Source organism: Orcinus orca, chromosome 18 (genome assembly GCF_937001465.1).
Source record: "Orcinus orca chromosome 18, mOrcOrc1.1, whole genome shotgun sequence".
NCBI lineage: Eukaryota > Metazoa > Chordata > Mammalia > Artiodactyla > Delphinidae > Orcinus > Orcinus orca.
In genome coordinates, this window is record NC_064576.1 from 75810062 (window position 1) to 75834700 (window position 24639).

General features: G+C 44.3%; 2 protein-coding genes and 1 long non-coding RNA gene across 10 annotated transcripts in view; 2 read left to right on the forward strand and 1 right to left on the reverse strand.

Annotated features, from left to right (window-relative positions):
• Nucleotides 1-5008, forward strand: part of MIPEP (mitochondrial intermediate peptidase) — a 133581-nt gene extending 128573 nt beyond the window's left edge. For both annotated transcript variants that reach the window (XM_033409405.2, XM_012537432.3), the window contains exon 19: nucleotides 4523-5008. In XM_033409405.2, coding sequence (XP_033265296.1) covers nucleotides 4523-4620 — 98 coding nt within the window. In that variant the 3' untranslated portion in view covers nucleotides 4621-5008. The remainder of the gene's footprint in view (nucleotides 1-4522) is intronic.
• TNFRSF19 (TNF receptor superfamily member 19) overlaps nucleotides 1-24639 on the reverse strand; it is a 158443-nt gene that overhangs the window by 15303 nt on the left and 118501 nt on the right. The gene's annotated exons all lie outside the window — the stretch shown is intronic.
• LOC125961979 (uncharacterized) lies at nucleotides 22734-24384 on the forward strand. 2 transcript variants are annotated; one of them, XR_007473218.1, is made up of 3 exons: nucleotides 22734-23325; nucleotides 23801-23876; nucleotides 23987-24384. It is a non-coding gene; the product is annotated as an uncharacterized LOC125961979 (long non-coding RNA). The 2 variants fall into 2 exon arrangements; XR_007473219.1 differs by lacking the exon at nucleotides 22734-23325 and adding an exon at nucleotides 23448-23706.

Genomic DNA, 24639 nt, shown 5'->3' on the forward strand with positions numbered 1-24639 from the left:
GACGGACATACCTTCATTTAAACCAAGTACTGGCGCTGCGTCTGAAATACAAGAGTATGGTTGCTTTCATCTCTGATTTTAAAAGAATTGGGGGGGGCGCGGGTTACGCGTCCCGACCACCTCAGGCATTGAGGGCCTGGCCTGATGGGTGCCCAACCCATGCACCTCCACTGCACCTTGAGGCCCACAGTCAGAAGGGTGTTCCCTTCCCCGGGAAGGAAGGGAACCAGGAAGGAACCCATTTCAGGAGGACCCTGGAGCTGCTGGGGCAGTGTTCCCACCCCCTCACCCTGCCCACCTCCCACTGCAGCGGCCAGGGCTGCGGGCGGAGCCGTCTCTCTCCCCGGCTCGGGCCAGGGCCGCTCTCCTTTCCCCACCAGTGGGCTTGGACAGAGGGAATCTGATAGGAAAGCCTGCTTGTGTGTCACCTGTTTACTTTATCTGTGGGAAAGAAGACATGGTCATTTAAATGAAAAAAGAAGAAACAAAAACCACCTGCTTCTAGTCTAAACCGTGAGTCTAGAAAGTTGGTCCTTAATCAGAGAGAAATGTCAGTGTCCCCCGGGCATCGCTCAGTCCCTCTTCATAACATGTGAACCAATCTTTTCATCAACTGGCAATCTACTTGAACAGAACCAACTTAGACTGACCAAGCAGAAAAGGAGCTTGGGGGAACAGTACAGAGGTCGCCACGGAGTCCAAAGGGAGAAGCCGAAACACAGCTGAGAGCGCGTGGCTTCCGGGGCCAGCGAAGGGCGCGGACGAGCTCCTCGGCTTGCTGCGCCCCATGGTCCGCAGCTGCTCGTCCCTCCGCCCCGGGAGCAGGTCCCGGAGGGGTGCAGCGGGCGCAGAGCTGGGCAGCGAGGCCTGCCCCCCAGCTGCCCCAGTGCCGGGGCCTCCGAGCAGAAGCCCCTCCTGCCTCGCGACGCAGCCTGCGACCCTCGAGACCGTAACTCAGGGCCGTCAGGCCTTTTAGGGCAGCTGCCCCGTCCTTCGAGGTCCCGGAACACGTGGTTTGACCAGAGCAGTCAGGACCAAAAGGTTCGGGTTTGTTCCAGTTTTTATCAGCGTATTTGCCTCTCTGGTAAAACGAGGAGGAAAACAAACTAAGTCATCCTCCGCAACCCCTGTGGCTCCGAGGGAGGCGGGCAGGCAGAAGCCCGCTGTCCTTCCTTCTGCGAGGACTCGGCGGCAGGCCCGGCGCACCTCCCTTTCCTACATTGCTGTCCACGCTTCTCCTTTCAGGCGTGAAGCTACCCTCGGTTTTGTTTTAGTGTTTCGGCTCCCTGGCCCCCGACTCAGGTGATGTCCACAGAGAAGCGTGTGTAAACTCACCTGCTCGTGGACTCGGCACCTCCAGCTGGGTTCCCGGGGCTCCTGCGAAATTGCACGTCTCATCACCACCCTTTTAAGACTAAGACTTGAAGACAAAGGGGACGTGTTCGTCAGCTTTTTTTAAAACCTCAGAGTTCTTGGAATCTTTTTTACCATCCACATACATAAAAGCCAATTTCAATTTTTCTTATTCGTGGAACTGCCTGAAAACATTGTGTTTCTCTTAATTCTTTGTGCCGAAGTTAGTTCAGGTTGACACTTGCCAAACACTTCAATCTAATTAAAGCGAGGACACTGCAGCCATATTCCAGGAGAATCCCTGCCCCGGTAACTCCCCCATCCCTCTCCGTGTGGATTCTCTTTACCAGTCACATCACACACACAGTTACTGAACCATTCACCTCTGATGGGATTTTATTTAAAACTGCCCTGAGCGTGTTACATTCTTCCCGCGCTGCTGCCATGACTGCCGTTCTCTGAGACGCAGAAGTGGCTGGAGGTGGGCCTCGCGGGGGGCATGTGCCCCTGAGGTGCAGCCACGGAGGACAGAGCAGGGCCCTGTGAACGTGGGCACCTTGTGGAGGGAACGTGACACTTCACAGGGACGCGAGGGCCAAGCTTGACTGCACGGGTCGGCTCCACCTCTAACGTGCTCCCCAGGGGGAGTGACCGTGTCCGTGGGTCCAGGCCTGGGCCTGCCCCGAGCTCTGTGTTCCACCGCGGAGGGCACCCAAACGTCATGAGTGGTTGGTTCCCCGGCGCTCTGTTCTCCCTCCAGACCCCAGACGCTCTGTGCGCTGCCCACCGGGTGCCTTGCCTAGGCCGCCCTCTCCACCGCAAAGGCCCTGGCTTGAGCCTGAGCCTTCCCCATCTCTCACGTTTCTGCAGGCCCCCATCTGCCCCACGGAGCCTTCGGAATCTCTGCCACGCACGACATCCTTCTCCCTCTGTTCTCCCACTGGCTGCCATCTATGTGCTGTTAACACCCGAAGCTGACTCTTCCCCGAACGCTTTATGTGGAAAGTTTTCAGGCATTCAGAAAAGTCACGTGAACTGTAAACACTCATATACTCGCCCTTTAGAGTCTACACTTAACATTTTGCTCTGCTTTGTCACATATCCATCTGTCCATTCCTCCATCCACCCATCATATATATGTATTTTCAAAACAAGGTGCAGACGTAAGTACGTTTTACCCCAGACGCTTCTGTGTGCGTATAACTAGAGTTAGTGTTGGTTACGTAACATTTACATGTGGTGAAAGGCACAAATCCTTAACGTTCCATTTACTGAATTTTGACGAGCTATATACCTGGGTGTCACAAATCACGGTCCAGATAGAGAACTTTCCCATCACACCAGGACCTTCCGGGTCGGTCACCATCCCCACTCCCAAAGGCAACCACCGCTCAAGTTTTTTTCGCCACGGCTTAGTCCGGACCTTCTTGGAAGTGAATATAAACAAAACAGGCAGCGTGTGTTTTGTGTGGGCCCTTGTGTGCAATGCACTGTGTCTGAGGCCTGCCCGAGGTGTTGTCTGGGTCAGTAGTTCTTTCCTTCTCGTTGCTGGTGCCGTTCCACTGTGTGAAGACACCACGAACGTCCACCTGCAGCCTGGTAATGGGAGCTTGTGTCGTTCCACTTTAGGCTGCTGGGAACGTGCCTGCATTTCTCTCGGCTAATACCTAGGAGGAAACAGCTGGGTCCTGGGGCAGGTGTGTGCTGAGCTTTACAGAAACCGCTGGACCTTTTTCTGAAGGGCTCTCGCATCTCACCCTCTGCCCCTGCTGGGCGACGAGCCATGGCGCCCAAGGCCTTGACTGCGTTTGCTGTCTTCAGCCGTCCCGGGGGGACATCATGGTGTCTCTTTGTGGCTTTTCCTTTCCTGGATGACAGTGATGTCGTGTGTCTTCTCAGGGCCTGTTAGTTCCGTGTTTATTCAGATATCTTTTTTTGTGAAAGGTCTGCTCAAATCTTTCGTCCATTTTTTATTTTTACAAGTATTTTTATGATGAGTTGGAGTTCTTTATATTTTCTGGATACCAGTCCTGTGTGAGATATGTGTTGTGTCAGTATTTTCTCCTATTCTGTCATTTACCTGTTCATTTTTTTTTTTTAACAGTTTCTTTGCAAGGCGGGAAGTTTTAAATTTTGATGAACTCTAATGTATCTTTTTTTCTTTTATGGTTATTACCGTCTGTGTCCTAAGAGACCTTTGCCTACCTCAGAGTCACAAAGATATTCTGTGTTTTCTTCTAGACACTTAATAATTTTAGCTTTTACAATTAGGTCTGTGCCCATCTCACATTAATGGTTATGTACGGTACGTGACAGGGGTCAAGGTTAACTTTCCCCACATGGCTGTCCAGGTCCACACGGTGTACTTCTGTGATTGTGTCCTTCCTGCCCTCATACTGTGACTTGGCCTGGTCCTTCACACAGCGAACACTCAAGGCATGTTAACTGAATTGCACTGAGAGAGCCCTGTTCAACCTTGAGTTAGCATTACCTGCCAAGAGCACAGGCCGGGGCCACAGGGTTCATTGCTTGAATGTTGTCTTTGTCTTCTTGAGTGAAGAGTGGAGATCGATTCAGCTTTTTACTGAGTTGCTACTACATGCTAGACAGGGTGCCTCACTGCTTTCCAGTACAGCTTCTTATTCTAGCTTTATTGAAACCTTGTATGTCAGATGAGGAAATCTGAGAACCAGACATTAGGAGTTCTCCAAGACAGGCAGGTCTGGAGGAAAGCCAATAACTTGTGTCTGATATAAGACTTCTGCAAGATAATTAACAGTTGAATGATTTTAAAGTGCACAGGACTTGATAATAACACTTGGCAGGTAATTAAACATATTAAATTCTGAACCAGCCCAAAGATAGCTGAAAAATTAAGTCTTCTGACATCACTCCAAGTGTATAGTAATATGTGCAAAATAAAAACCCCCGGGAAACATATTTGGCTCTAAATCTCTAAGCTAAGAGTTTGATTAGATAGTAAAAAAGGCATTAAAACAAGAAATAGCTTCGGGGCCCATGCACTGCCCAGGACTTTTTGAAACGTCCTCACAGTCAAGCTCGCGGTTCACAAGGCCGAATGTCCCCTGACCCTGCAGATTTGATGTGTGTCTTCGTACCCGTGTATTGTCTGCGGAGAATGAGCGGCTCATCTTTTCTTCGTCCACAGGTATGCTTCAGAAGTGTCCTTCTATCGATGACTTCGTAAATGCCCTTGTTTCCGACCTGGATATGGACTTGGAAACTTTCCTCATGGATTCTAAATGATGGGAACACCGTGAATCCTTTAAATCAGTCACGGAGATATCAATTTTGTTGTAAATGCTACAACTTTGAACGTTTGTTTCTGATTTCAGCATTCAATTCTGTAATAACTTATGAAAAACCTCAAACCAGTGGAACTTGGAATAACTAACTTTTTAAAATTATGCTGGCTTTTAGCCTGTTTGTTTGGCAGATTTTTGAACATAAGGAAATCCATTCAGTGAGCGAGTGCAAACCAGAACACAGAGGTGTTAGCGTCAGGGGCCAGACACCCTCAGCCCAGCCCCGCTCCTGGTGAGCTAGCTTTTCCCTGTCCGATACCTTTACTTGGTTAGAGACATAATAAAAAGCAAAGTTATTTCCGTTTGAAGCCGTCTTCAGAAAGATTACACATATAGCTCCTCTGCGTGATTTCTTATAAGTGGCTTTGAAAATGGAAAGTCAGTTACAGTGACCGAGAAACCAAGTGTGGTTTCCAAAGTATTTGTAATCGACTGTGTTGGCTTTTCCTGTGTGTTTAGGAATATACTATACAGATGGACTCAGAACAGAGGGCACCTGAACTCACACTTTTCTGACTTGACGATGAATATACAAAAATAAGTGCAGGTACAATTAGTAAATGATGTGTCAAGTCCAGCGACTGATAAATACGGAAACTGGGATTCAAACCCTGTCTTTATCCTAAACATTATTGCATACCGTATCACCATGTGTTAATAACAGAAAAGAAAGACACCGTTTAATAGGCTTTTCACACCTTCAAAGTCAAGAATTTAATTACAGGCTTTCATTTAAAATGACACCTGCTAGTGGCCTCTTCCTGCTTCTCCTCCCTAAAAGACCAGTGCTGATGCAAAAAGGCAGAATTAAAAATCCCCAAAACTAGGACACATGTCCAACCTACTCACAGAATCTGGAGGAATTTCTACAAGCTAGAAACAGAGGAGACGGGATAAAGAAACGTCAGTGACACACGCATGCCGGGTCCACCTGGATGCTGAGGTGAGGGGAGGGGCGACCCTCCGTTCTCTCCCCACCTCCTGCCCACACAGGTAACACGCTGTGTGCACCAGCCCGGGAGCCGCGGCCCCGCGAACCTCCCGTGGGGCTTCCGCGTTAGCCACACGAGGCCTGTTCTCCTCTCCCAGCTCCTCCCCGTTTGGCTCTCTCAGTCTGTGAACACGTGGAAACCACAGTGCAGAGAATCCTTGGGCGGGAAGGAGGGCAGGCCTGCAGCAGTCGCTCCCCCGTGGGAGGTGTGGGGTGATGCCGCAGGGACAGCTGGATGCCAGTGCCCAGGGCAGGAGCGGCTGCTTCTGTCCCCACCCACACGGTCTGTGAGCTGAGGGAGGCGACGCTAACTCTCATCTGGGAAACGGACCCGGAGAAACTGACACCAACCTGCCGTCCGTTACAGGTAAGTCTGAAAAGGTGCTTTAACAGCTCCAGGTGTACCGAGCCACCAGCCCCTGGGCCTTTATCCTCCCTTTTCAGCTGAGGGTGAGTGAGCAGAAAAGGAAATCTGTGCAGAGCTTCAGAAAAAGGAAGGGAAGATGCGGGAAGATCCCAACTTTGAACACTATTCTTAAAAGGAACTAAGGCACACTGTAGAAAACATCTCTGCCATTCTTAGTGAGACTTGAGAAAACACGGTATTTATGAAGCCGAAAGCCATGAAGAAAGAACAAGCGGAAATTTAAAATAGGCGAATCTAAAAAAGAAGACAGGCAGAATAAGAAAAAAACAAATGCAGAGAAACTGAAACATAGTGCAGTGATTTAAAACATGATCAAAGCAGAAAAGACCAAAACTGCCAAGGAGAAATGAGAAGCATCTCACTCAGAGTGCAGGTTAAATTCAGGGACACGGTGAAAACCGGCAGCCAGGAAGCAGTGCAGAATCCCGGGGACAAAGGCAGGACAGCTGGAACAGAAACAGCAACAAAACCCAAAGTCTCGTGTCCTCCTGTGTTCCCAGTGCTCAGAACAGTGACCAGCACACAGTAGGAGCTCTGGTCAAGACATGCTAGTCAATGAATTTAAGGAAACTTTTTTGACATGGAAAAAAATGGATGTGTAATTTAAAAGGGAATCCTTGATGCTGCCTAACAATAAGAATGTGCTTAATGCCACTGAACTATATACAATTAAAAATGGTTAAAACAGTCAAGTTTTTGTTATGTATGATTTACCACAATTTTTTTAAGCAAAGTAAATAAATGCAAGCAAAGAGAGAGAAGAGAATCCTGCATTCTAGATCAAAACGAACAAAGAAAACAGTAAAAAGAGACCCCCCACACACACACACCTAGACAAGACTCTGCCTTTCATTTTGAGAACTTAAATATAAATACAATTAAAATTATAAGCCAACTGATCCCAAACTGGGCATTTCCCAGGAGTTGTTAGTGTTCCACGAACTCGAAAGGGTCCCAGTGTTAAATACATTTGTAAAATACAAGTGAGCTCTGTGTGTCACCATATGCACATCAGCAGTCCTGCACTCACAACACCTATTTCCCAAACGTGTTTGATGAGGGGGCCCCCCGCTTTGTTGGAGGACCTACTGATGACATTTGTCAGAACACTGGGGACTAACTGTTGAAAGCATCCAGCTAGAAACAACAGGCTTACACAGAAAGGAACAAAGCGGACGGCGCTCCCAGAATTCAACTGTTCATCGCTGTGAAAGCCAAAGGACGGTGAAAAAAAGTTTTCAGAGGTAAAGGCTGAGATGCAGAATGGCGTTCTCAGATATACGAGGGCTCAGGAGACATCTCAGCTTTGTACCTTTCTTTAAAAATCACTAGAAGAATAAGTAATTTCGATCGAGTCAAAGCAAAGGAAATCCCTAAGGAACTTGTAAGAATTCTGAGGGGTCATCGCCTCTCTTCTCAACAACAGCTGGATAAACCATAACAGCAAATTATCTTACTATGAATGCTTTTCCTTATGATGGGAATAAGCCCACAACACACAGCAGTTCCTCTGGGAAAAATTCTCTCCAGTACTTTACGGTTTACCAGCAGCTTCCAAAAATCCAGTTTAAACTACTTAGGTGCTAAAAATAATAATCATCATCTAGAGAAAGAACTAGAGGACAATGAGTAAAATGTTAATGTGATTGTCCTTAGTGTTGAGATTTGGGCCTTTTATTTTTCTTCTATTTCCAAATTTAAAAAAAAATAGGCAATGTGTTCATTTTAATATAATTTAAAATTTACAAAAACTTTAATCATGACAGAGCTAAACTTAAAAGCGTGTTTCCAGTTCTGAAGGAATGCTTGGCTGATGTAAGCAAATTCAGAAAATGCTTCTGAGACATTCAGGGAACAACCCGTACAGTCAGAAACTTTACTAATACCCAAGGGTTAGCGTGATTTGCTCAAAGCGACTGAGGTAAAACATGAATAGCAGTAGTGCTTGACATTCATTTAGCATTTTTCAGTTCACGAAGAACTTTATCACGTGGTCATCTCAGGTGCGACCCATCGCCCAAGAGGTAACAGGGCGCAGGCAGTGTCAGGACTCTGCCGCCACAGTGGGGCAGACAGGCTGGCGACGCGTCGGCCGCTGAGCTGGTCACGCCGTTGCAGGACTCCTGGACTGTGCCCCCTCCCCTGTGCACGGGTCTTCAGGAGAGGATGTGGATCTCCTGCAGGGGCTCAGGTGCACATTCAGACAGAGCGCTGGGTGGTTACAGGGCCCACTGGGCCTGATGTCGCGCGTGGTCTTTCTGCCTGAGGAAGCCTGTGCCCGTGGACAGACAGACGATGAGACATCACAGCATCAGACCAGGAGGGATGAGGGGTGGGAGGAGAGAGAGGAGAGGCCATCTGGAAAAAGTCTTCCACAGAACTTGCCATCCACTGGGTGGTGGCAGGTGGCAGGGTGGCACCTTTGTACTCTTTAAATCGTGACTCGATGTTTTTAGAAAACCATGTGGGAAGCAGCGCTAGGACAAGCCTGTGGTGGCCATTGGGACGGTCCTTTATGATAAACTGCTTAATTCGCATCCTTTGAGTAAGACTGTCCAGCAGTGATGAGCTGTTCTCCAGGCCCGTTTCTCCATCGCACCGACAGAGAAACCAGCCGGACCGTGTTAGGTGCCTTTCTGCAATCCCGACGCACTGGGCCAAGGGTAACTGCTCTCCACAGGCACCCGATCTATTTATTATTTCCTCCAACTTTATGTTTATTTTCCTATTCATTTTCTTATGTCTTGGGTTAATTTTTAATTTTCAGCCTTTCTTTTCTCAGATGTGCATCTCAGTCTATAAACTTTCTTCGAAGTACTGCTTTAATTACATCCCAGAAGTGTCCACATGGAGTATTTTCATTATTATTCTATTCAAAATATCTAATGTAGTCTAATGGGTAATTTACAAGTGTATCTTTATTGCATTGTGGTCAGAGTACATATTCTGTACCATTTCAGTCTTTTGCAATTTATTGAGACCCACTTTAGGGCCCTGTATATGGTCAATACCGACTGTAAACATGTTAGATGTGCTTGGGAAGAACGTGTATTTTTTAGTTGTTATGTGCAAGGTGCGTTGTCTTCATCTTTTGTCTGCTTAATCTGCTTTAAAACATCTGAAAGATGTATTAAAAATCTCTTGCCATAATTGCATATTTATCTATTTACTACTGTAATTTGGTCAGTTTTCGCTTTATAGATTTTGAGGCCATATTGCTAACTACAAACAAATTTAGAATTCTTATATCTTCCTAGTAAATTTTTAAATTATTATGATGTGATTCTCTTTATCTCTCCTTGTACCTTTTAGCTTAAAACTTATTTTGCCTGATTTATTATAACTACACAAGTTTTCCTTTGTTTAATATCTGCAGGATATATTTTCTGTTCCTTCACTATCTCATTATTTGGTGTGTCTTTTATACATGCCATGTTGCTTCTTATTCTGATATTCTTTTTTTTTTGCGGTACACAGGCCTCTCACTGCTGTGGCCTCTCCCGTTGAGGAGCACAGGCTCCGATCCCGCAGGCCCAGTGGCCATGTTTCACGGGCCCTGCCGCTCCGTGGCATGTGGGATCCTCCCGGACCTGGGTACGAACCCGTGTCCCCTGCATCGGCAGGCAGACTCTCAACCACTGCGCCACCAGGGAAGCCCTGATCTAGTTTTAAAAAACTGTTTTCTGTGGGGTAGTCCAAATGCCTAATCCACCATTACCAGAAACCTATAATTCTGTTCCTCTAAGATCTAAACATAGAATTACCGTATGATTGAGCAATTCCACTCCAAGTTTTATACCCAAAGTTATTGAAAGCAGGAACTCGAATTTATATTTGTGCACCAATGTTCATTGTAGCATTATTCACAATAGCCAAAAGGTGGAAACAACCTAAATGCCCATCAACAGATAAATGGGTAAACAAAATATGGTGTATCCCTATAATGAAACATCACTTGACCATGAAAAGGAATGAAGTTCTGGTACCTGCTACAACATGGATGAAACTCAAAAAATTATGCAAAGAAGCCAGACACAAAAGGACAAAGACTGTATGATTCCACTTACATGAAATATCTAAAATAGGCAAATTCATCACAGACAAAAATTAAACTGGAGGTTACCAGGGGCTGGGGTGGGGTAATGGGGGAATTATCATAGAGTTACAGAGCTTCTGTTTCAAGTGATGCAAAATTTTTAAAAAAAGAGAGTGGTGATGGTTGCCCAACAACATGAATGTAATTAATGCCACTGAATTGTACACTTAACAATGGTTAGAATGGAAAATTTTGTGTTGAAAATACTTTATCAAAATGTTACATAGTGACTGGTTCAAGATGGAGGAGTAGAAGAACGTGCCCTCACTCCCTCTTGCGAGAGCACCGGAATCACAACTAACTGCTGAACAATCATCAACAGGAGGACACTGGAACTCACCAAAAAGGACACCCCACATCCAAAGACAAAGGAGAAGCCACAACGAGACGGTAGGAGGGGCACAATCACAATAAAATCAAATCCCATAACTTCTGGGTGGGTGACTCACAGACTGGAGAACACTTAGACCACAGAAGTCCACCCACTGGATTGAAGGTTCTGAGCCCCACGTCAGGCTTCCCAACCTGGGGGTCCGGCAATGGGAGGAAGAATTCCTAGAGAATTAGACTTTGAAGGCTAGTGGGATTTGATTGCAGGACTTCAACTGGACGGGGGGTGGGGTGGGGGGCGGGAAACAAAGTGTGTGCATCGGGACCCGGGAAAGGAGCAGTGACCCCATAGGAGACTGAACCAGACCTACCTGCTAGTGTTGGAGGGTCTCATGCAGAGGTGGAGGGTGGCTGTGTCTCACCATGAGGACAAGGACACTGGCAGCAAAAGTTCTGGAAGTACTCCTTGGCGTGAGCCCTCCCAGAGTCCACCAATTAGCCCCACCAAAGAGCCCGGGTAGGCTCCAGTGTTGGGTCGCCTCAGGCCAAACAACCAACAGGGAGGGAACCCAGGCCGACCCATCAGCAGACAAGCAGATTAAAGTTTTACTGAGCTCTGCCCACCAGAGCAACAGCCAGCTCTACCCACCACCAGTCCCTCCCATCAGGAAACTTGCACAAGCCTCTTGGATAGCCTCATCCACCAGAGGGCAGACAGCAGACGCAAGAAGAACTACAATCCTGCAGCCTGTGGAACAAAAACCACATTCACAGAAAGACAGACAAGATGAAAAGGCAGAGGGCTATGTACCAGATGAAGGAGCAAGATAAAACCCCAGAAAAACAACTAAATGAAGTGGAGATAGGAAACCTTCCAGAAGAAGAATTCAGAATAATGATAGTGAAGATGATCCAGGACCTCGGAAAAAGAATGGAGGCAAAGATCGAGAAGATGCAAGAAATGTTTAACAAAGACCTAGAAGAATTAAAGAACAAACAAACAGAGATGAACAATCCAATAACTGAAATGAAAACTACACTAGAAGGAATCAATAGGAGAGTAACTGAGGCAGAAGAACAGATAAGTGACCCGGAAGACAGAATGCTGGAATTCACTGCTGTGGAACAAAGAAAAAAGAAATGAAATGAAGACAGAAATGAGACCCCTGGGACAACGTTAAATGCAACCACATTCGCATTATAGGGGTCCCAGAAGGAGAAGAGAGAGAGAAAGGACCCGAGAAAACATTGAAGAGATTATTGTCGAAAACTTCCGTAACATGGAAAAGGAAATAGCCACCCACGTCCAGGAAGCGCAGAAAGTCCCATACAGGATAAACCCAAGGAGAAACACGCCAAGACACACAGTAATCAAACTGGCAAAAATTAAAGACAAAGAAAAATTATTGAAAGCAGCAAGGGAAAAATGACAAATAATATACAAGGGAACTCCCATAAGGTTAACAGCTGATTTCTCAGCAGAAACTGTACAAGCCAGAAGGGAGTGGCATGACACACTTAAAGTGATGAAAAGGAAGAAACTACAACAGAGATTACTCTACCCAGCAAGGATCTCATTCAGATTCAGTGGAGAAATCAAAAGCTTTACAGATAAGCTAAGAGAATTCAGCACCCCCAAACCAGCTGTATAACAAATGCTAAAGGAACTTCTCTAAGTGGGAAACACAAGAGAAGAAAAGACCGACAATAAGAAACCCAAATCATAGGGGTAAGGCAGGAATAAAGACGCAGACCTCCTAGAGAACGGACTTGAGGTTATGGGGAGGGGGAAGGGTGAGCAGTGACGGGGCGAGAGAGAGTCATGGACATATACACACTAACAAACGTAGTAAGATAGATAGCTAGTGGGAAGCAGCCGCATGGCACAGGGATATTGGCTCGGTGCTTTGTGACAGCCTGGAGGGGTGGGATAGGGAGGGTGGGAGGGAGGGAGACGCAAGAGGGAAGAGATATGGGAACATATGTATATGTATAACTGATTCACTTTGTTATAAAGCAGAAACTAACACACCATTGTAAAGCAATTATACCCCAATAAAGAAGTTAAAAAAAAAAAAAGAAACCCAAATCAATTAAGAAATGGTAATAGGAACATACATATCAATAATTACCTTAAACATGAAAGGATTAAATGCTCCAACCAAAAGACACAGGCTCACTGAATGGATACAAAAACAAGACCCATATATATGCTGTCTACAAGAGACCCACTTCAGACCTAGGGACACATACAGACTCCAAGTGACAGGATGGAAAAAGGTACTCCATGCAAATGGAAATCAAAACAAAGCTGGAGGAGCAATACTCATATCAGATAAAACAGACTTTAAAATAAAGAATGTTACAAGAGACAAGGAAGGACACAACATAATGATCAAGGGAACCAAGAAGAATCCAAGAAGAAGATATAACAATTATAAATATGTATGCACCCAACATAGGAGCACCTCAATACATAAGGCAATGGCCTAACAACTATAAAAGCGGAAATCGACAGTAACACAATAATAGTGGGGGATTTTAACACCTCACTTACACCAATGGACAGATCATCCAAACAGAAAATTAATAAGGAAACACAAGCTTTAAATGACATAATAGACCAGATAGATTTAATTGATATTTATAGGACATTCCATCTAAGAACAGCAGATTACACTTTCTTCTCAAGTGCACATGGAACATTCTCCAGGATAGATCACATCTTGGGTCACAAATCAAACCTTGGTAAATTTAAGAAAATTGAAATTATATCAAACATCTTTTCTGACCACATGCTATGAGATTAGAAATCAATTACAGGGAAAAATGTAAACACAAACATATGGAGGATAAACAATACATTACTAAATAACCAAGAGATCACTGAAGAAATGAAAGAGGAAATAAAAAAATTATAGAGACAAATGACAATGAAAACACGATGATCCAAAACCTATGGGATGCAGCAAAAGCAGTTCTAAGAGGGAAGTTTATAGCAATACAATCCTACCTCAAGAAACAAGAAAAATCTCAAATAAACAATCTAACCTTACACCTAAAGGAACTAGAGAAAGAAGAACAAACAAAACCCAATGTTAATAGAAGGAAAGAAATCATAAAGATCAGAGCAGAAATAAATAGAAACAAAAAAATCAATAGCAAAGATCAATAAAACTAAAAGTTGGTTCTTTGAGAAGATAAACAAAATTGGTAAACCATTAGCCAGACTCATCAAGAAAAAGAGGGAGAGGACTCAAATCAATAAAATTAGAACTGAAAAAGGAGAAGTTACAACACACACCGCAGAAATACAAAGCATCCTAAGAGACTACTACAGGCAACTCAATGCCAATAAAATGGACAACCTGGAAGAAATGGACAAATTCTTAGAAAGTTAAAACCTTCCAAGACTGAACCAGGAAGAAACAGAAAATATGAAGAGACCAATCACAAGTAATGAAATTGAAACTGTGATTAAAAATCTTCCAACAAAGAAAAGTCCAGGACCAGATGGCTTCACAGGTGAATTCTATCAAACATTTAGAGAAGCGCTAACACCCATCCTTCTCAAACTCTTCAAAAAATTGCAGAGGAACGAACACGCCCAAACTCATTTTACAAGGCCACCATCATCCTGATACCAAAACCAGACAAAGATACTACAAAAAAAGAAAATTACAGACCAATGTCACTCATGAATACAGATACAAAAATCCTCAACAAAATACTAGCAAACAGAATCCAACAACACATTAAAAGGATCATATACCATGATCAAGTGGGATTTATCCCAGGGATGCAAGGATTCTTCAATTTACACAAATCAATCAGTGCGATACACCGTATTAACAAACTGAAGAAGAAAAACCATATGATCATCTCAATAGATGCAGAAAAAGCTTTTAACAAAATTCAACACCCAGTTATGATAAAAACTCTACAGAAAGTGGGCATAGAGGGAAACTACCTCAACATAATAAAAGCCATATACGACAAAGCCACAGCAAACATGATTCTCAATGGTGAAAAACTGAAAGCATTTCCTCTAAGATCGGGAACAAGACAAGGATGTCCACTCTCACCACTATTATTCAACATAGTTTTGGAAGTCCTAGCCACGGCAATCAGAGAAGGAAAAGAAATAAAAGGAATACAAATTGGAAAAGAAAAAGTAAAACTGTCACTGTTTGCAGATGACATGATACTATACAGAGAATCCTAAAGATGCCACCAGAAAACTACTAGAGCTAATCAATGAATTTGGTAAAGCTGCAGGATACAAAATTAATGCACAGAAATTTCTTGCATTCCTATACACTAATGCTGAAAAATCTGAAAGAGAAATTAAGGAAACACTCCCATTTACCACTGCAACAAAAAGAATAAAATGCCTAGGAATAAACCTACCTACGGAGCCAAAAGATTTGCAGGCAGAAAACTATAAGACAATGATAGCTCAATAACTCAATGATAGCTCAATGATAGCTCAAAAAGACAAACAACCCAATCCAAAAATGGGCAGAAGACCTAAACAGACATTTCTCCAAAGAAGATATACAGATTGCCAACAAACACATGGAAGGATGCTCAACATCATTAATCATTACAGAAATGCAAATCAAAACTACAATGAGATATCATCTCACACCAGTCAGAATGGCCATCATCAAAAAATCTAGAAACAATAAATGCTGGAGAGGGTGTGGAGAAAAGGAACACTCTTGCACTGCTGGTGGGAATGTAAATTGATACAGCCGCTATGGAAAACAGTATAGAGGTTCCTTAGAAAACTACAAATAGGGGGCTTCCCTGGTGGCGCAGTGGTTGAGAGTCCGCCTGCCGATGCAGGCAACACGGGTTCGTGCCCCAGTCTGGGAAGATCCCACATGCCGCGGAGCGGCTAGGCCTGTGAGTCATGGCTGCTGAGCCTGTGCGTCCAGAGCCTGTGCTCTGCAACGGGAGAGGCCACAGCAGTGAGAGGCCCGCGTACCACACACACACACACACACACACACACAAACTACAAACAGAACTATCATATGACCCAGCAATCCCACTACTGGGCATATACCCTGAGAAAACCATAATTCAAAAAGAGTCATGTACCAAAATGTTCATTGCAGCTCTATTTACAATAGCCAGGAGATGGAAGCAACCTAAGTGTCCATCATTGATGAACGGATGAAGAAGATGAGGCACATATATACAACGGAATATTACTCAGCCATAAAAAGAAACGAAATTGAGTTATTTGTAGTGAGGTGGATGGACCTAGAGTCTGTCATACAGAGTGAATGAAGTAAGTCAGAAAGAGAAAAACAAGTACCGTATGCTAACACATATATATGGAATCTAAAGCAACAAAAAAAAAAGGTCATGAAGAACCTAGGGGTAAGATGGGAATAAAGACACAGACCTACTAGAGAATGGACTTGAGGATATGGGGAGGGGGAAGGGTAAGCTGTGACAAAGCGAGAGAGAGGCATGGACATATATACACTACCAAATGTAAAACAGGTAGCTAGTGGGAAGCAGCCGCATGGCACAGGGAGATCAGCTCGGTGCTTTGTGACCACCTAGAGGGGTGGGATTGGGAGGGAGGGAGACGCAAGAGGGAAGAGATATGGGAACATATGTATGTGTATAACTGATTCACTTTGTTATAAACCAGAAACTAACACACCATTGTAAAGCAATTATACGCCAATAAAGATGTTAAAAAAAAAAGACACTGATGAAAGAAATTAAAGATGATACAAATGGAAGGAGAGATATACCATGTTCTTGGATTGGAAGAATCCATATTGTGAAAATTACTATACTACCCAAAGCAATCTACAGATTCAATGCAATCACTATCAAATTACCAATGGCATACTTTACAGAACTAGAACAAAAAAATCTTAAAATTTGTAAGGAGACACAAAAGACCCCGAATAGCCAAAACGGTCTTGAGGGAGAAAAACGGAGCTGGAGGAATCAGACTCCCTGATTTCAGACTATACTACAAAGCTACAGTAATCAAGACAATATGGTACTGGCACAAAAACAGAAATATAGATCAATGGAACAGGATAGAAAGCCCAGAGATAAACCCATGCACCTATGGTCGACTAATCTATGACAAAGGAGGCAAGCATATACAATGGAGAAAAGACAGTCTCTTCAATAAGTGGTGCTGGGAAAACTGGACAGCTACATGTAAAAGAATGAAATTAGAACACTCCCTAACACCATACACAAAAATAAACTCAAAATGGATTAGAGACCTAAATGTAAGACCGGACACTATAAAACTCTTAGAGGAAAACATAGGAGTAACACTGTTTGACATAAATCACAGCAAGATCTTTTTTGATCCACCTCCTAGAGTAATGGAAATAAAAACAAAACTAAACAAATGGGACCTAATGAAACTTAAAAGCTTTTGCACAGCAAAGGAAACTACAAACAAGACGAAAAGACAACCTCAGAATGGGACAAAATATATGCAAACGAATCAACGGACAAGGGATTAATCTCCAAAATATATAAACAACTCATGCAGCTCAATGTTAAAAAAACAAACAATGCAATCCAAAAATGGGCAGAAGTCCTAAATAGACATTTCTCCAAAGAAGACATACAGATGGCCAAGAGGCACATGAAAAGCTGCTCAACATCACTAATTATTAGAGAAATGCAAATCAAAACCACAGTGAGGTATCACCTCACACCAGTTAGAATGGGCATCATCAGAAAATCTACAAACAACAAATGCTGGAGAGCGTGTGTAGAAAAGGGAAGCCTCTTGTACTGTTGGTGGAAATGTAAATTGATACAGCCACTATGGAGAACAGTATGGAGGTTCCTTAAAAAACGAAAAATAGAACTACCATATGACCCAGCAATCCCACTACTGGGCATATACCCTGAGAAAACCATAATTCAAAAAGACAGATGCACCCCAACGTTCATTGCAGCACTATTTACAATAGCCAGGACATGGAAGCAACCTAAATGCCCATCGACAGACGAATGGATAAAGAAGATGTACATATATACGATGGAATATTACTCAGCCATAAAAAGGAACGAAATTGAGTCATTTACAGAGATGTGGATGGATCTAGAGACTGTCCTACAGAGTGAAGTAAGTCAGAAAGAGGAAAAGCAAGTATCATATATTAGCGCATATGTGTGGAACCTAGAAAAATGGTACAGATGAACCCGTTTGCAGGACAGAAATAGAGACACAGATGTAGAGAACAAATGTATGGACACCAAGGGGGGAAGTTGTCGGGGGTGGTGGTGGTGTGATGAATTGGGAGATTGGGATTGACATGTATACACTGATGTGTATAAAATGGATAACTAATAAGAATGTGCTGTATAAAAAAAAAATTCAAAAAAAAAGTTATATAGTTAATTAGGCAATATGCCCAAAAGCCACTGAATTATATACTTCATATGGGTAAATTTTATGGTATGTGAATTATTTCTTAATAAAGCTGTTTAAAAAATAAATCTATAATTATGCTTTATCAATAGTTATCTCCTTACTACACTGTGAAGCCAGATGTGTATCCTTTCATCTTTATTTATTCAGTAAATAATAGAGTGCCTTGTATATGGCAACCCAGCTGGCTACATCTTTATCAAAGCTTTACTGATCAGCAAATTCTTGCTAAATGATCTTTTGCCATAACAGTTTTCTTCCTGACAGTGGTAGATATGTGTACTTCCTTGCTCTACTCTGTGGGTAACAAGCTCCACAACACAGTGTTTGACTGGAAGTGTAATTGTTTCTGTATATGATGAAACAATTCCATTTTGTTATGAAATTATAACTTCCTGAAAGTACCTAGTACATATTAATGCTCGTAATTCTTATTTCCCTCCCTTTTCAAGGTACATAACCACTTTTTACTTAGTTTTAACACCTTCAGAAATAGATGAAATATTGTCACATAGAGAAAGTTAGAATGAAGATTGATTTTCCCTTGCTCTGCAAACTAACTCTGTCAATTTATCTTCTTCCTACACGGTTTTTAGAAACATAAACACCTTATTTGTTTACTCACTTGACTGCAAATGATAGAATGCAAACCTGAACTACCATGAATAAAATGGATGATTTCTTATAGATACTGCTAGAATGTCTCCAAGCCACCCGTGTACAGTCAGCAATAGTTAGGGGGCTTTGGCTGCAAGTAACATAATTCTAGAATCAAACTGGGTTAAACCACAAGGGAAAACACTGTCATGCCACATGGTTATGGGTGATCAAGTGAAAACCGCCCTAAAATATTTCATCTTCATATACTGAAAAATTGGCCACTTCAACTCTCACCGTTGAACCGCTACAGGTGGGACATTCAGAGCTGTACCTGCTTACTCTCCTTATGAAAAGGGTCCTGGACCCCTATCTCTTAAAAGAAGGGGTGTTTTCTAGAAGTTGACATTTCCCTTCCCTACCTGATTGATGTATTTCCAAGTACTGTATATCAAAAGGGTTTGGAATGGGATTTAGAAACTCCAAGCTTAGGACTTGAGTCAGTTCAGCTTCTTTGAGGAGTAGATGTTGAGACAGGAGATGCACTGGAGGAAATGTCTATAAAGGATAAACAGGAGGTAGCAGAAGGAGGCAGGAAGTGCCTCTAGACACTGATGCAGGTCTGTCTGACCCCTGTGAAAGGAGAGGGGTGGAGAAGGAGTATCAGGCAAGAAGAGTCTCAGCACAGCTCTGAGAAAGTTTCAGGCAGGCCAATGTGGAGTCCCCAGGTCAAAACTGCCCGTTAGATGGGTTCTGCGTCCCAGAGAAATTACCCAGCATTCATATGGAAACGGACTCCCAATAACCAAAACCATCTTGAAAAAGAAAAAGTAGGAGGACTCACACTTCCCAATTTCAAAACTTACTGCAAAGCTACAGTAATCAAGACAGTGTAGTACTGGCATAGGGACAGATATATAGATTGACAGAATAGGATTGAGAGTCTACAAGTAAAGCTTTGCATTTACGGCCAATCGGTTTTTGACAAGGGTGCTAACACAATTCAATGGGGGAAAGAATAGTCTTTTCAACAAATCAGAACAGCTGGATATCCACACACAAAAGAATGAAACTGGACCTCTACTTCACACCATATACGAAAATGTCCTCAAAATGGATGACAGTCCTAAATGTAAGCGCTCAAACTATAAACATAACTGTACATTTTTATGACTTTGGGTTAGGTAGTGGCTTCTTAGATATGACACCAAAAGCACAAAAGAGAAAGGAGTAAACTGAACTGCATCAGAATTTTAAACTTTTCAATTTTGCTATAAATTAAACCAACAAGAAAGTGAAGAGACAATCCACAGAATGGGAGAAAAGATCTGCAAATCCTCTCTCTGATAAGGGGCTTGTATCCAGATATATAAAGACATTTTATGATTCAATAATAAAAGACAACCCAATCAAAAATGGGCAAAGGATCGGAATAGACATTTCTCCAAAGAAGATATACAAACAGCCATCCAAGTAGGTATACAAATCAGCATGTGAAAAATGCTCAAAATAGTCAACCACCAGGGAAACGCCAATCAAAACCGCACTAACACCATCTCACAGCCAACAGGACGGCTACAATAAAAAAGACAGTAACAAGTGGTGGAGACGATGTGGAGAAACTGGAACCCTCATTTATTACTAATGGGAACGTAAATGGTAAAGCTGCTTTGGAAAACAGTTTGGTAGTTACTCAAAAAGTTAAACATGGAGTTATTATATGACTCGGAAATTCCACTCCTAGGTATATACCCAAGAAAATGAAATATGAATATGTTGAAATATATTCATATATTATATGAATATATAAATGAATATTCATATAAATGAAATATGAATATATTGAGTATATCAAATATATTTGGTATTATATGAACATAACCCATTCATATATATATATATATATATATGTGAAATATGTCCACCCCAAAATCTGTACATGAATGTTCACAGAAACTTTACTCATAAGAGCCAAAAAGTGGAACCAACCCACAGTTCATCAACTGGTAAGTGGTATATCCATACAGTGGAATATTATTTAGCAGTAAAAGGAAACAAAGTATTGTCACATGCTACAACACGGATGAACCTTGAAAATGTAATGCCAAGTGAAAGAAAGACCACAAACTGTGATTCCAGTCACATCAAATGTCCAAAATAGGCAACTCTATAGAGACAGAAAGTAGATTAGTGGTTGCCTGGGGCTAGGTGTGGAGGAAATGGGGAGTGAGTGCTAATAGGTACAGAGTTTCTTTTAGGGAAGATGAGAATGTTCTAAAATTAGTGGTGATGGTTGCATAAATCTGTGAATATACTAAAAACCATTGAATTATACACGTGAAATGACTGAATTTTGTGGTACGTGAATTATACCTCTATTAAATTGTTCAAAATTTTAAAAGAAATGGTCCATGCTCAATCATTGATTGGAGGAGCCCAGGGGAAACATGGCCCAATTAACACAGTGGTGGACCTCAAAGCTCAGCTGAAACTGAGTCCCCCTAAAACGAAGTTACTCTGCCGAGTTTATGATTAACCTCTCTATCCAAAACTTTATTCCCTTTCTTGTTCCACACCTGCTCCAAGACTGAGGAGTATCAAAGAAAAGGGGAGATTGTAACTGAGAAGGACCCTGTGGGGCCTTCCCGGGACAGACCCCTCTCCCCATGTCCGCCAAATGCCTTCTTGTCCGTAGAAAACCTTTAGCCTCCTAGGTCTTCCCTGGGTTCCAAAGAGCAAATTTTTTTTTTTTACTTGGGCCTCTCACTGTTGTGGCCTCTCCCGCTGCGGAACACAGGCTCCGGACGCGCAGGCTCAGCGGCCATGGCTCACGGGCCCAGCCGCTCCGCGTGGGATCTTCCCAGACCGGGGCACGAACCCGCGTCCCCTGCATCGGCAGGCGGACTCCCAACCACTGCGCCACCAGGGAAGCCCCAAAGAGCAAATTTAATCAGAGAAGTGAGAAAATGCAGAAACAAAGGAACACAATCAAACAATTCCAAACAATAATGGTTTAGCCATTAAACAAAGTCAGAGACCTTTAGTTCTTTCTTCAGGGCTGTAGATAACATTCTGAGCCATCCTTGAGTTGTTCTGCAGATACTGAAACCCCCATCAGGTGGAAGAAGTTAACTGCTGCTTGACCCCCAGCGAGTAGGTCCCAGATGGGCTGGAACCAGGTTGATGCTGTTGACTCCTAATTACCTCACCACCAGCCAATCACAGGAATGTGCACCAGCTGATCACGCACCCCCCTACCCCTCTCCCTCACCCTGTCTTTAAAAACCTTTCCTCGCTTGCCTTGCCAGAAAGGCTGCCCTTTCCTTCACCACAAACAGGTGTCATAGATTGGCTTTACCACGCTGGGCAAAGGGACCCAAGTGTGGTTCAGTAACATAGCGTCAGGGGCTGCCAGTCAGCTGAATCCCCACGACGGAGTCTCTTGAAGAAGACACACTTCCACAGCCCCATGCAAAGCAAGAACTACCACATGACATCCGCATGCAATGATCTTCAGAGAAAACACTGTTCTTTTGCCATTTCACATTCATTCATTTAATAGAGATCAATTCACACCCAGTGTCCTGCTATGAATCAGGCCCTAGCGCGGCTGGGGAAAGAAACGACCTCCTGGGCTCAATTCCTCGCGAGGTTTTCCTTCTCCCAACGTTACAATCACTGCTAATTTTAAATGAAAGTGGCTTTTCACACATGCACACTGGTCTATCTGATCCTCACACAGCACTTCACGATAATTACCGCTACTAACCAAGGATAAGCTTACAGTTTACATTTGCCCAAGATCAAAGAAGCCAATAAAAGGTCATTACCAACCTCCAAATTCTACTCTTTCCGAAACAACTGTCTCCGTCCTGCGTCCTCGCTCCTGGGCGGCCCCACACCACCGACTCAGCCGCAGGTCTCAAGCCAGGTTCAGCCGGAAGGAGGGAGCATGCGCGCCAGCTGGACCACGCGAGCCACGCCTGGGTGGATTCAATTGGACCAGCCCCGGTCACATGCTCGCCGCTCAGCCAAGCACTGCCTCGGAGAGATGCCGAGCTCACCGGTGGCCGCGTGAGGCTCTCGCGAGGTCTGGGCCACTTGTTCCCCCCACCCCACCCCACCCCACCCCCGCAAGGCAGAAGCAGCTGCGTATCCGAAACACGCGGGGTGAGTGAGACCAGGGCGGTCCCGCAGAGAGAAAAGGTTGCAGTGGGTGATGTTAGCCGACTGGATGCTGGGCGGGAAGCGGTCTGTGCTCACCGCGCTAGTGGAGGGGCCCCGCGGCTTTGCGGTTTGCGGGGCAGACCAGGTGATACAAAGTGCCGCACAGGGGAAGCCAGGCTCTGCTGGGATGGACAGTGTCCAGCTTCGGCTGCTCTTCTCAGCCCTGAGACCACGACGCTTAGCCCCCTAGAGCCCGGGACTGGTGGGGTCATAGGTTGCTGATTACACCCGTGTGCAAGGGGCGGCACACACCGGCCAAAGCGTGGGGCTGCGCCGTGAGATGAGCAGGAAAGGTTTCCCTTGCCTCACCTTGGAATCGTAGCTGGGGAGGGACTCCCGTGTTCACCGGGCCGCCACCCCCCCTACGCCTTCAGGCAGAGGCACGCCCAGACTGCCCAGCGTGGGTGACAGGCTTTCTGGTTTTACCGTCTGCAAAAGAGGCCAGCCTTCCCTAGAGCTACTTCCAGCCCCCCCTCCCTTTCTTCCGTCCTGAAGAAGAGCCACCTGCTCGCCATTTCCTCTGTCGCCACCCTTTAGGTATGGGAACCTTGTCCTTCTGCTCAGATACTTGGGACAAACGTCAGCTGAGCGAGCACCAATTACAAGCCAATGCCTGCTGGTTACAGTGGTCACAGAGATGGAAAAGATAAGGTCCCTGTCCCCAAGGAGCTTGCAACCTAGCGGAAAAGAAGTATCTGCATAAACGCTTCCATAGTGACGTAATAACCAGTCCAAGTGCGGGTGTGCGGGGCCTCAGAGGAGGGCGTGCTGCGGCCGGGGAGCCAGGAAGATCGGACAAGGGCTTCAGAGCGGATTGTTCAAGCGGAGTAAGGTGTTACATACAGATTTTCTTATTTTTAAAGACTCGTTTTAAAAAACTTAGAGAATGTAGAATAAGAAAATAACCACAATCTATGGGTATCTCCCCATTTTTCTCAGCTATTACATGTTGTTTTGTAGCTGACCCTTTTGCTGTAAAAATACAACCATTTTAATCATAAGTATTTTTCAGGACCAGTTTTCATGGCGACGTCTTTGAAAGAAGCCAGTGGGTAGCCTCCATCTTCCCTACCCAAATCAATCGAGAGGTAAGACAGCTGGTGGAGAACCAGAATATCACCCTATTCATAATTAAGGCTAAATGGAAGGCAGAGCCCAGAACCAGAAACAAACTGGGCCAGCTGGTCATTGCCTGGAGGAGCCCAGGGGAAGCAAGTCTCTGCTCAGACCTTGCAAGAACCCACCGCAGGGAAAGCGCAGAGCAGACAACTCACCAGGCCCCCGGCGTCCCATCGGCCCAAGTGCAGAGGGATGGAGAAAGGGGACAAATTCCCCATGCAGAGGGCCTTTGCTCACCCCCACCTGCTGCCTGTAACTCACCAATGGCTGCAACTCCCAACCCTCTCTGGGTAAGAGGAGCGGGTGGGGAGAGAAGCCAGCAGGATTGAGGAGAAGGCTACAAAACCAGCAGCTGGGACGGAGGCATCCCCTCTAACGTGAAGGTCCCATTACTCATTGAACCAGCCCTCTACTGTTGTATGTTTAGGTTGTTTCCAGACAACAGACATTAAATACCTTTGTAATTAATCTTTATCCATGTTTATGGTAATTTCCTCAAGGTAAAGTCCTGGGAGTGGAATCTTGGACCAAATGATGTTAGCATGTTTAAAGCTTTCGACGCCACATTTCCCTCTAGAAGGTTTGTGTTACTGGACGTTGCCACTAGCAATATGTGAGAACATGTTTCCTTAACACGCACCCAGCCTGGGTCAGGCCTTTCTTGTTGATCTTTGTGAATTTGATGGCAAAATGTCTGCACCTCAGTGTTATTTCAATTTTGAGCAGTCTAAG